This window comes from Diplotaxodon limnothrissa, linkage group LG17 (genome assembly GCF_057381915.1).
Source record: "Diplotaxodon limnothrissa isolate DT_005_m linkage group LG17, D_limnothrissa_male_GT1.1, whole genome shotgun sequence".
Taxonomy (NCBI): Eukaryota; Metazoa; Chordata; class Actinopteri; order Cichliformes; family Cichlidae; genus Diplotaxodon; species Diplotaxodon limnothrissa.
Window position 1 is genome coordinate 8,147,588 of NC_140612.1, and position 13,503 is coordinate 8,161,090.

At 36.9% G+C, this 13,503-nt stretch overlaps 1 protein-coding gene across 1 annotated transcript in view; it reads right to left on the reverse strand.

The window, feature by feature from the left end:
* The window catches only part of ap1m3 (adaptor related protein complex 1 subunit mu 3), a 34,944-nt gene that overhangs the window by 20,943 nt on the left and 498 nt on the right, over positions 1-13,503 (reverse strand). The window contains exons 2-4 of the mRNA XM_085375816.1: positions 3,245-3,401; positions 2,567-2,634; positions 1,747-1,877 (exon numbers count right to left, since the gene is read on the reverse strand). Of these exons, the coding sequence (XP_085231942.1) occupies positions 1,747-1,877; positions 2,567-2,634; positions 3,245-3,401 (356 nt within the window). The remainder of the gene's footprint in view (positions 1-1,746; positions 1,878-2,566; positions 2,635-3,244; positions 3,402-13,503) is intronic.

Genomic DNA, 13,503 nt, shown 5'->3' on the forward strand with positions numbered 1-13,503 from the left:
TCACCCGTTGCCTACTGGTGGTGGTCAGAGGGCCCGGTGGCGCCAGTGTCCGGCAGCCTCGCCTCTGTCAGTGCGCCCCAGGGTGGCTGTGGCTACAATGTAGCTTGCCATCACCAGTGTGTGAATGTGTGCGTGAATGGGTGGATGACTGGATATGTAAAGCGCTTTGGGGTCCTTAGGGACTAGTAAAAGCGCTATATAAATACAGGCCATTTACCATTTACCATTCAGAGATGCACTTACACACTTTACTTCTCTGGGATAGTTTTCTTTGAGATGGAATGCCGCGGTTTGGAAGCACGTAATGCTCCAAATGCTCCACCAGACCACCGACATGTCTCGCAGACAACAGCCGCTCTATCAGGTGACACATACTGCTCCGATGCGCTGAGCTGGGTTACGCCAAGTAGCGCGTTTTGTGAGGTTATTTTGTGATACTTCGGATCGGATTACATTTTTTATTTCTCTCCTATATCCGATCCAGTAATTTAGGTCAGTATCGGATCGATACAGATACATAATATCGGATCGGTCCATCGGACTCCATTTTAAATTTGGTAACACTTTGTTACCAGCAGCCTGTCGCAAAAACACATCATTTGCTCCCATTTCTCCAGTTGAATCTAGAACAGATACCAAAGATAACACAGTTTCCCCATATGGAAAAGATATATATAAATCTTATAAAGTTTGTATCTGTCTTGTATGAAACTTGTATGAAAAGCATACAAGAGTGAAAACACATATAAGATCCCTTGAAAAATTATATAATGAAATCATATATGTTTTTACTATTTCTTTTCCATATGGGTTGACAGGCATAAAATGGTATCTTTGCACCAACAAGGTGATTCCCAAAGAACCACGTGCCAAAAACCTGGTATGTCTTGCCATGGTATGCAGCATTACCTCAAAAATGTGAGGAAATTGGATAAGTGGAGGACAAAACAAGAAGTGGCAGGAAAAAAATTAAATAAAAATATCTTCACCAGACATGCCATGTCCTTAGGAAATATGAAATTCAGCAAAGACCTGAAACTGGAACTGAGAGATGAACTACTACTGTTCACTATAGCCTCAATGGAAGAGTGGCTGCCAAGAAGCCATTTTTAAGGAAGCGAAACAGGGAATAAAGGCCAATGTATGCCAAATTACTCAAGTACTGGGCTGAAAATCAGCGACAACTGGTCTAATGAAGTGATAATCCAGATGTAAAATTCTTGGTTTAAATTTTTATCGGAATGTACAGAGGAGGACAAGAGATACTACTGTGTCTACAGTTGTCTGTAAAAAACAGTGGAGGCTCTGACATGGTTTGGGAAAGCATTTCAGTCAGTGGTGTTGGAGAGCTTGTCAGATTTTGCCATGCAATGCCATCGGAAGTTTAATTTTCAGCACGAAATTTTCAAAAAAAAGGCAGCCAAAATCTACAGAAGAGTTTGAATGTCCTTCAAGAAGAAATGACTACAAAGCTGCTTAAGAGAGTTCAGGCTGTGTAGAAGAATAAAGGTGGTCATACCAAATATTAACTTTTAAGCTCATTAGAATTGTATAGTATTTTTTGCATTACTAATTGTATTTACTGTATTTCCGTCTATGCTTACATATTTCGATAAAGTGCTGACTCATTATTTATTTGAATCTAAAATGCTTCCCAGTCTGAGGTATTGAGTTTTTACACTTGAACAAACAGACGTGGCGCAATGGTTTGTGGACTGTTGTCAACTTGTGTGACATTTGTCTTACTCTTGTAGGATCTTGCTCTCAGTCGTCTGAGGGAACCCAAAATCCATCACCTCGTCCATCAGTTCGTACACCGTCACAAAGTTGTCGCGAATGCTCTCCTCCTCAAGCTCCTTAAAGTACTCCTTAAATACCTAGAAACAGAAATACAAACAGCTACTATGAAAAATCCTATGCAAGCTGCTGAGCAGTACTTTTTACATTGAGTGCACACATACTGTATGTTATTACTATCCCACAGTAAGATTTTTATTATTATCTTTTCATATATCAGTGCTGAAAAGATATGTATAGGGGAAAAACAAATAGATACGCTTACACTTCATAGTCAACTGGTTAATACTGCAGTTTATTAAGACCTATTCCAATAATTTATACAATGAGCTGGTTACATTTATTCCTCTAGCAAGAAAAGAGCTGTTTGTTTATCTGGCCGTCTGCTAGCAGAATTATGCGAAACAGCTACTAGGCCATATTTCCTGAAATGTGTTGGAAAGGTAGAGGTGGAGATCAAAGAAGGAGTCTATTACAATGTGGTACCACTCCAGGTCACGTTCTTATAAATGTAAGAGTTTGGGAGGGAAGTATTCTGTGAGTGCCATTGTTGTTTTACCGTACATGTCACAAAGTACTTTGCAAGAAATACAACAAAACCCAAACCAAAAACCAAGACTGTCGGTGCAGAAACACCAACTGTTCCTGCATTTCATCAATAGATCAAACCAAATGTATTGCCTACATAGAAAATCAGACGACTTCATAATGCAAATGCAACTTTTCCATCCTTGGAATAAAAAGTATGAACTGTAAACATCACACTCACCTGTACTATTTTATAAAGGAAGGAGTACACGAGAGCAGCATTAGCATTCTTCTTAGTGATTGCCACCACTGAAAAAAAAAACTGTTAAGAAACAAAGTTTTATCTACAAGAGGCAAACGTTTTTTAATCTGTTAGAAGACATGAAGCAGGCATGTTTTATTCTTTACTGGGAGTGATTATGAGACGAATGCAGCATAATTGAAAGTTAACAGAATGTGTGAGACTTTCAAGCAACTAAAAACATGGCCACAGGGTGGTAAAAGAGCTCAGCTGTGTAATGCAGTGCACTGGGAATACTACTAACAACTGGAATATGTTCCTGAATTAATAATGTGTGAGTAAGACTGAGTGTGGAATATTGAAGACAGTGAATAACACATCATAGTGAACCTGTGTTCAATTTTTTAAGTGGAGAAGCTCAGAAGCAACCTGAAACACAGGACTTCATATAGATCTGTCCTGGAAAGATGCAATTAAGGTATATGTATTACATGCTGTAAATGATTGATGGGAGGGCTGTCACTTTGAAGAACTAAAGCAGGAATGTCAGCCAGAATGGAAAACTATACTGTGGTAAAGTGGAGAATTCACATAGATATTTATAGTGTCTGCAGTGAAGGCTTCGTTTTAGCAGGCACCACAGAGCACATCACGCAGCAGTAAACTCTCTTTGGATACAGTAAAGGTTGTTGTGTTTGATCCACATGAAGTGTGCGGAGCCATGGCTGATCAGCGGCGTCATCTCAGCGTCTTCTTCTCTCTTCATCAGAATGGGCATGAACTGGTCGATCACATTTATGTCCATGTTTCCCATGTAGTTACGGCAAATCAGAACCTGGATGAGTAACATAAAGACACACAAGATACAGAGGCAGAGGATGATATTAAAGAGGACTTTGTCATTAAATATTTATAGCTTTTGGCAAAGATACCAAACCTGCACTCAAGCTTAAAGAAGCTACAGAAGCCAGTGGCTGACAAAAACCCTCTAACCTCCTGAATGGGGGTTATATTTATTTTTTTCATCCTCTGTGGAAATGTGCAAAATGTGTTTCCAGCTTGAATCTCTCCTTTGTAGTTTTAATGGACTGATGGGTATCTGATCATGAATGATGAATGACCAACTTTTCAACTTGAAAGAAGAATAAGAGCAGACCTTAGCAAGGGTTGGAAGATTTCCAGGTTTGAAATGATAGCCAAGGCATGCAATGTCCCCAAGTCCTACTAGACATTTATGGTATATTCTCCTCCTTGCTGTCAATTGGCAAAAAATAAATCAATCTTAAAACCAAATTTAAAATAAATTTTCATTAATTCTTAGCCTTTCCCTTATAAAAATTCATTTTATGTCTGAAAGAAACAGTACTAAGATACTAAGTGATAATAAACTAATAAGAATTACTATCAGTTCAGATACCCATTCGCATTGATACCTTTAACCATTTATATGTTTGCAATTACCAGATAGCAACATTAGCCATTTCTTAAGTCATCATTGAGGTTGTGGCTAGCGGATAATGTTAAAAGGTACAGTGTGACAAATTTCTCCACTAGCTGTCCAAGTTCTGTTTTATTACCCCTCCCAATTCAAGTGCATAATCCTGGCTATGGTGGCCACTGTAGGACAAACAACTCTGGCTGCCATTTGTCTGCATTAAGTGTAGGCTGACAATAGTGTCCATGTCCATTTACTCAAGGCTTTAAAACTTTGTGAAAGGAGTCAAATAAGAAGAGATGAGTCAGTGAAAATTAGCACTGCTGTAGGCTCATAGCACTGTTAGCTGCTAATAGCCTAGTGTTAGTGAAACTTTGGTTGAAGTGTATCTAATGTTGTTGGACTCTGTTCCTTAGCAAATAAATGCAAGAGTGAAAAAATTAAAGGGTTTATCGGAGGGATTTTTAGGACACTCAAACCCAACATAAAGCAAAATGTTAGTTTGTAACCAGCTATTGTTGTTTAGCCAATTTACTAATAATAAGCAATTGGTATAATATCAAGAATAGATAGGCATGGTTAAGCACTTTTTTGTGTATTAGAGCCCCAGTTTAGAAAATATGGCTTGAAGTTAGAAGGAAGAGGATACGTTTTTCATCAGATGATCAGTAAAGAAAAGTGCAAAGTCGTGAGAGGCACAGTACTACCTCAAACCACCTATAAATATTATTGTCCTTTTTTTTGGGGGGGGGTTGCACCACGTTACATTACTTTATATGCCAGACTACTCAAAAACATTGTGATTGATGTTAGATTTGTATTGTACTAATCTTTACCAAAAAAAAAGAAAACCCTATTGATTTTTTGTCATTTTTTCCTTCCTCCTTTATTAAAAAAAAGGTGTCAAATATTGAGTATTTTCCTGGGTATCGGTATCAAGTTTTAAATTCTAGTATCACGACAACTCTATTCATCACTATATACCCGCAACACTAATAGCACCTCCATCACTCACAGACACACTTTTAAACAGTTGCAAATTGGAAAATGTGCAAACACACATCTAACAGACCTTTCCCAATGTGAACCTTGAGTCCTCCTCTTTGTCAGTGACTCAACAACCATCGAAAAAGAGCTGGAACCGGTTTGTAATAAAAGGCGAGTGTGAGCTTACACACCCACCACAGCTACTAATCTAGTTAAGTGAGTACATGTCTGTGATTGAACTTCTAAAAGTAAAAAATGAAAAAATTATGACTGCACATATTCTGTTTTTTGGGGGTTTTTTTCAGACCACTGTCACAAGAGATCCTGATATATTGACTTTGTTTTAGTTGACTTTATAAGCCAATTTGCTACATCTACACAAGACACAGTGTCTCCTTTGTGAAGAAAAAAAACTCCACTGTGGACACAATGAAAATAAAACACAGCATGAAAAAGAACAATATGTGACTGAACCAAGAAAAAGATGACCCAGAAACTCTTCTTACTCTGTTGTAAGTCAAGGATTTAAAATGATGACAAAAGTGTGCACGTTCATATCACACAAGTGCAGTTTTAAACTATGTTTGAGAACATTTTTCAGATCTGTTCTATATTACACACTGGGGGGTGGGGTGTAATTGTATCAAGGTCTGTCTTGAGACTTAAGGCTGAATGTTGTAACATCTCCAATCAGCATGCGATGCTAGTCACAGATATGACAAGACTTGCTTCATTCAGCCCAGAGAAAGCACCACACCTCCTAATTTTAATGAAAACATACATACACACGCACACAGACACACACACAGACAAACATAACAAGATGAGTTAGCAGTCTTTCTAGTCTCCGGACGCACACGGTGAAGTGAAGAAAGAGATCAAAGCTTGTACGCTTCAGGGATCTAGATGGCAAGCATACACACATGCACGCACACACACACATGCATGCACGCACACAAACACAAAAAGCTTCCCATCTTCTTTAATAGAGGAGCCTCTGTTGCACAAAGGTCACAAAGGGGCAGATGCAACAAAGACAGGAGGAAATAAGAAATAAAAAAAGGACATTCCAGCAAAGTAAAGTAATCTGGGGGAGAAGAAGGATATGAACAGGCCACTGATCAGATTCTATGAGAGGAGAACACACACAGGCAACAGTTCAGAGGTGACCAGACAGAGAGTGAGCTATAGGCAAGTCTATATCAAAAAAGAGCTGCAATATTGAAAGCCCATGGAAGAGTGTCCTTTGAATTGCCAGTTTTAAAAATCACACCTTGATGGAAAAAACACCGGCACACATATGTTCCAGACTTGACTCAACAGCATGTTAACTATGTGGTGGTCATAATCATTTCTGGTTACCGCATCAAAAAGGGGAATAATTAATTACTTAGTCAACAGTGATTTTCCAACAGAAGATACAGACATCTGCTGAGTCCAGCATTTTTGATTTGATAATTCACTTATTTTCTTTGTTTTACATATAACAGTATCAATTTCTAATTGAAAAAAATGAAAAAATAAAGTTTAAACAGCCCAATATATAACACTATAACACTTGCCTCCTACTAGGGCTGAACGATTATGGAAAATAATCTAATTGCGATTTTTTGCCCCAATATTGCGATTGCGATGCGATATGCGATTATTTTTTAAGGTCTTTGTCTTCTGTATTATTAAACAAAGACAAGCAATACATCATATAGTATGGCCAATACTATATTACATTAATTTTAAACTGTTCTTTCCTGGAAGACAGACCTCTGTTATGATGACATGAGGTGATGCATGAATTGATGACTGACATTTTTATTTAACTTCTTCAATCACAACAGTATATTTGAACATACACAATAGTTTATTTTTAGCTTACAAACATCTGAGCATAAAGTGCTGACAAGGAACCCTGGTGTAAACATTAAAATGAAAGTCAGTACAATGTGCAGATTGCAGAAATATACATAAAAAAAATCAGTGGCTTTACCACACTCAGTTTTTCGACATCTGTGAACTACTAGACAGTCATTCAATTAAAAAATAATATTAAATAAATAAAACTAATAAATAAAAAATACACACAGCTTACTGATCTCTGCAGTCAGTAACATTACACATAAAGTGCAAACATAATAGCAATTGTATAAACACACACACAAACACGCCTTTAAAGTTTAAAGGCGTGAAATTGGACGGTCTAGTTCTGATTAGCGTCACCGCTGTCTCGGTGGAGTTTAATAAACTCGGCCGTCTGCTTCTTGCTATCTAAAATATAACCAGACACTGGCGTAAATTCTCGACTGTCTCATACTTCTGTTTAATAAGTTTTCTGTTTGACGTTTAGTCAGCTGTGTGAAAACCAAGGAGGAACCCACCCGGGGGATTAATAAAGTTTTATTTTATCTAATCTAATAACTTTAATCTCAGCCAAACTGATTTACTCACGAACAAACAAAACACTGAAAAAAGCCCAACAATAACATTTTTAGGTTGTCTAAGTGACTTATATATTACGTTTAACCCGAGCAGCGAAACTCCGCGGTGATCTGAAAATGATGTGCCGGGAGTTGTGCCGTTCTCGGCCGCATCAGTAACCCTCGAGCTCCCGGCTAGCTGTCGAGCTGGTGGGTAGCAGACGCCTCTGAAAACGTCGAAGCACTTTTGCAAATATGGGATATCTTGATAAACCGAGCAGATATTTGATGTTTACACAACTACTTTCTCGCCTGAAAATATGTTAAAAGTTTATTTTGTGACCCAGAAAGATTAGTATGAGTAATTTTAAAACTTAGTAGCGGCCGCCATTGTTGGAAACTGGAGTTTGGCTGGGCCGCGCTATGAATTCTGGGATATGGTAGTAATTTGGACAGCCTTCGGCGCGTCGCTGTGACGTAATCGGTCTACAAATGCGGCCTCAGGAGGATGCAGCCCATGAATTTGGACATGTCCAGAGTATAATCGCAGCCTTTGCGGTTAGAAAATTGCACTTGATCATGTCGCGATATTATCGCAAATGCGATATATTGTTCAGCCCTACCTCCTACTGCACTTACAATGGCATATAGAACATGTGGACCGCAAAGAAAAGGCCACCAACATCGCTGGCCGTACACAACCAATGTGCACATACTTGACAAGTTGGCTGAAGTTAATTTCTATTTGAGACAATAAATCAATAAAAGACGAAGAAAGTTTATCACTCTTTTCATTTACTGTGATGAGCTGTGACGAGCTTCTTATTGACTGCTTTATCCACCAATTTTCCTCTGTGTAATTCTCTCTTTTAGTGCATTGATGTCCACCTTTAAAAAAACAACACAAAAGAAAACCCACCAAATTTGCATCTGAGAGACATTTCACATCATCCGATTATGATGATTCTGAAAATAACTAGTCTGTGGTAACAATAATGGTGCCAATCATAAGAATGACTTGTAAAAACCTTTATATCACCTTTAGGAAACGGAAGTGTCAACATATCACTGCCGTGCCACTATGGTTCAAACGTGTGTCAGTTAAACTCGTATTTCCAAAAAAACAAGCAGTGCTGCACTGTTTTCAGCAGAGAACCAATCAGTTAGCATATTTCATGCCCCAAAGCAAAGCACTGCTACTTAATAATCCAGGTCTCTTTACAACCAAGTGGGAATGTATCCCTTTCAAGTTAACCCGCAGTAGTGTCTGCTTAAAGTTTGGGAAGTTTTGCTGGAATATCAACGTGCATCACAAATATTTTTTATATCTAATTGTTTTAAATGGCATTCAACTGTGACAGAGAGCTAAAAATCTTTATGTAGAACTTAGTTAAATCGTTTCAAAACCAAGAAATGTTTTTTTGTTCAGTGGGAACAAAAGGAAAAAACTAAAAAGGAAATAAGAACAATGGAAGCATAATATAAAAACTGAAGTATAAAATACAGCCAATTAGCCCTATTATAAACTGAATTACATGTGCTGATCCATTCTTTGTTTAATCTACAAGACAAAAGGCAATTCTTGGCGTTATAATTGGCTTTTACCAGCACAACAAAGTATTACATATTAAAACCATCAGTGGTCTTAAAAAATAAATAAATGAAATAAAACATAATCAGCCGGGGAAAATCGCTGTGGGGATTTGATGGGAGTTTGTTACTGGGTCACACAAGCCAATCAATGACTGTTTTCAATGTTTGAAATCAATAGAAAGCACTCACTGCTAACCTCTAAAGAAACATGGCAACAGACACCCCTCGCTGGGCCGTATGACCGGAAGGCAAACAGGAACAAAACAAAAAAAACAAGAACAGTTTGTGTCACCCATCAACCCTCTTGTAAATTACACTAAGCCCACTAAGTTCAATCTGACTATGAGATAAATTCCTGTACTAAAATAAATTTCTATGTAGAAAATGTTGAATGACGTTTCAAAGCTGCTAGTAGTTAACAGTACACAACTTGTAGCTGAAATAATGAACCATTGAAAAGTACAAAAAGACACCACTGAGTTGGTCCATCAACTGCAACCATTAAATATTGTTAATACTCAAAGGGCCTCGAGAAGGGGGCTTGTTGCAGCTGCAGCATTCTTTGTCCAATAAGACTAAGTCTACAGTGGCAGCTCTATCAAACTCGTACTTCTGCTTAGCTGGTACAGTGTTTACTATATTAATCACAGTTTAGTGTGTCAGCATGCTAATATGATACCCAACACAAGCAGATGATGATGAGAATGTCATTTGTTTTGCATCTAAATAAGTGACTAAATTACAAATGTGATCCAGCTGTAAGTTAGTCCACAAACTGTTACACTGTTAGCAAAATGTGTATTACCCAAGTCATGCACATTCATCCTCTAAGGTCATGGAATGTATCTAAAACAATCTGAAGGTGATCCCTCCAGTAGTCTTTTCTGCCTGCATATTCTCCCTGTGCTTGCATAACCTTTTTCTGGGTACTCTGGCTTCCTCCCATGGTCCAAAGACATCCATGGGTTAGGTTAACAGGCAATTCTAAATTGGCAATAGGTGTGAAAGTGAGTGTGAATAGTTGTCTGTCTCTCTTTGTTATTCCTGCAAAAGACCGGTATCCAAGGTGTGCAGGGTGTAACCTTCCCCAAAATCATTACTCTTAGTGGGTGCGAGTCATAGAGGATGTGATGTATGGATGGATGGACAGATGGATAAATCAACCAGTATGAAAATAATTAAATTGGGATTCATGGTGGACGCAATTAAATTAAACAAATTAAACAATTAAACAAAAAGCTAATCGAAATGAGTCAGTCTTTGCACATTACCATTATGATGTTGATGAATGTGCATTGTCCAACATAATTGAATATATATTACAAAAACTAAGAGCTGTAGCCCCTTGAGCAAATATACTATATGTCTGAAGATGTTAGCCTCCAGCTATTGGAATCTGCCATTACTCATTACAACCCAAAAAGTCAGCTTGAGCATGTTCGCTCATTAAAAATTCTATTGGGAATCACAGAGAACAAATGATGCCATGCTGATTTCAATAGCCTGACATTTAGGTCTACCCAGCAAGTGCAGTCTAGCGCCCATGAGGAGGCACCGAGGGCTTGGGGTAGGTTGGCACACTTGAAAACACAAAAATGCAACAGACTTCTGCAGTAGCAATAGTTCAAAAGGTCTATGGATTTGTACAGTTAAGCAGGTTACCTATGTATCCATAACTGCTTTGGGTTAATGACTACAACCTTAATATTATTTTTTTATCTACAGTGTCACTGGGACTGTTCTCATGCTTTTTTCCATCTCAGATTTGTTTCACAATTTTCTGCTACAACAGAGGACCTCATCTAGTCAGGGCAGAGAGAGGGTGAAGACTGAAGGCAAAGAGATACTACTGATTTGCCTCAGGGCAGAGATAGATGGATAGAACGCAAGAGAGGGAAAGAGAAAACCTTTATTCTGTACGATAAGACATCCAGGCAACGACGGGACTGATCCTTCTCCCTAATGGGTAATGTTGTCAAGCATATAAGGCTTCTTCAACAATTCTTTTTTTTTTGGCCCCACATAAATTAACTCTACAAGCTAATAGAGTCATATGAAGTAGTAAGAAATTGTAGAAATACTTAAAAAAATACAAAAATTAATGAAAACAGCAAGTACTGCGTCATTTATGATCCTCATGACTTTCAGTATCATTTCCACAAACACTGTTTCATTGTCCTAAGAATAAGTTACGGTTAGAGAAAATACATGGTGAAGATAGTCTTATCCTTTTAATGAGTTATTGGGGTCATTTATAATTCCAGCTGTATATTTATATGTAACATTGTGATATTTATAATCCTAAAAATGTTTCCCACTGTGAATGTGTACAGCTTTTCATAGTGTTTTTCCGGGAAATAGGCTGCCGGTGGGGCAAGGATAATGGAAAGGTCTTTTCCAGGCTCATCAACAGACCCTAAAAACAAATATATATATTTATGCATTAGTTTAACCATTTTTAGCAATATTGCTTTTTCAAAATTATTTTATCATTACTTTCCACTTTAATCACCACATTTTAATGTTTTACACTGGAGCACAGCTATTAGGTCTAGAGTAGCAGGAGCCCTGAAACTAACTCCAATCCTCTTGCAGAAAAATCACTGTAAAACTATAATTACATTAAACCATTTTAGAATAGCTGTCATAGATAAAGGAGAGACACAATAGGAAGTCTATACAACATAATAGGGTCAAAATTTACCACACTCTGTCATTTTAATTCCCTTAGAAATGCACAAGTGCAGATTCATGTAGATGGTGTGGAAATTGAAAGAGTACTTGAACATAAGTTTCTTGGTGTGATTATAGATGATAAATTAAACTGGAAGTCTCATATAAATCATATACATAACAAAATTTCAAGAAGTGTCTCAATCTTGAGTAAAGTAAAACACATTCTGGACCACAAATCACTCCACATTCTCTATTGTTCCCTGATTGCACCGTATTTGAATTACTGTGCAGAGGTTTGGGGCAATACTTACAAATGTTCGCTATCATCAGTCTTTATATTACAAAAAAGGGCCATAAGGATAATCCATAAAACTGGTTACAGAGATCATACAAATCCACTATTCTTAAAATCAAAAATTCTAAAATTCACAGATCTGGTTCATTTTCTCACAGCACAAATTATATATAAAGCAATAAATAACCTGCTTCCTGACAATATTCTAAAAATGTTTTCTAAAAGGGAACGGGGATACAATTTGAGGGGGGAATTAAATTTAAAACATCCTCGTATCCGTACAACATTAAAAAGTTTTTGCATCTCTGTGTGTGGAGTGAAGCTGTGGAACAGACTAAGTAAAGATATGAAGCAATGTCCAAGCATGGCGCAGTTTAAAAAGCGGTTTAAGGATATGGTTTTTACAGGGTACAGGGAAAAGGTAGAGATTTGATAGGGTGTTCTTGTCTAATATTTTCATGTGTGTGCGCATGCACGGGTTTGTTGGTATGGGTATATATATATATATATATATATATATATATATATATATATATATATATATATATATATATATATATATATATATATATTAAATATATATAAAATTGTAGGTTGTGTATCCTTCAGGTGTTAATGGGGTTATTGAAAATGTGTATATGTGCGTATGTGTGTATATACGTAGGTATGGATAGATAGAAACATATATGTGTATATATTAAAAAAAAAAAAAAAAAAAAAAAAAAATTACACATAACATATAATGTAATTACAAGGAGGTATTTCTGTAGTCTATTGATACTAGATAGTGGAAAAGGGGTGGGATTAAATAAGCTTATGCTTCTTCCTGCTCCTTTTTGAACATGGACGTTATTTGGAGTTGTGGTTGCTCGTTTTCCTTTTGTTTGCTTTGTTCATTTGTCTCTTTTAATTCTATTTTTTTTTTTATACTTTTTCAACATGTTCAAAATAAAGATTCAATCAATCAATCAATCAATTAATCACTAAAATAGTTTGGTCAGGTGGTAGACCAAGCCTAGCATTATGGTTACAGATACTTGTTACTTGTTTTGTCTAACTAAACTTACACACATGTTAGAACTGAAACACTTAAATCAGGTGTTTCAGTATTCTGGTAAGATGATCAACATAAAAATAAGTATATTTTTTGCAAAAATAATAAATAAACTTGAGACTTGTCTCCTAATGTGAACGTTAGCAGGTTTTCTCAGGCTTTTACGAGAGCAAACCAAAACAGTGATGGGTTTGTAAGCTACCCAAACAAACTAGATCAACTAAAAACATCACATTTTGCTGTGGGTAGTTGCTTTTTATGACATTTATGGTTGAAATTATTAGATTGGACTGATTAAGGTTATGTAATAATAATAATATCAAATAAGTATTCATGAAATACATAAAAGTGACAAATCCTTACTTTTAGGACTGCAGATTTTTTGTAAGGCACCCAGCTAAATTAACTGATGAGTACAAATTTACAAATAAATGACATTTTCACCTTGAGATCACTAACCCTCAAGCATTTCACTTGAGTTTGTCT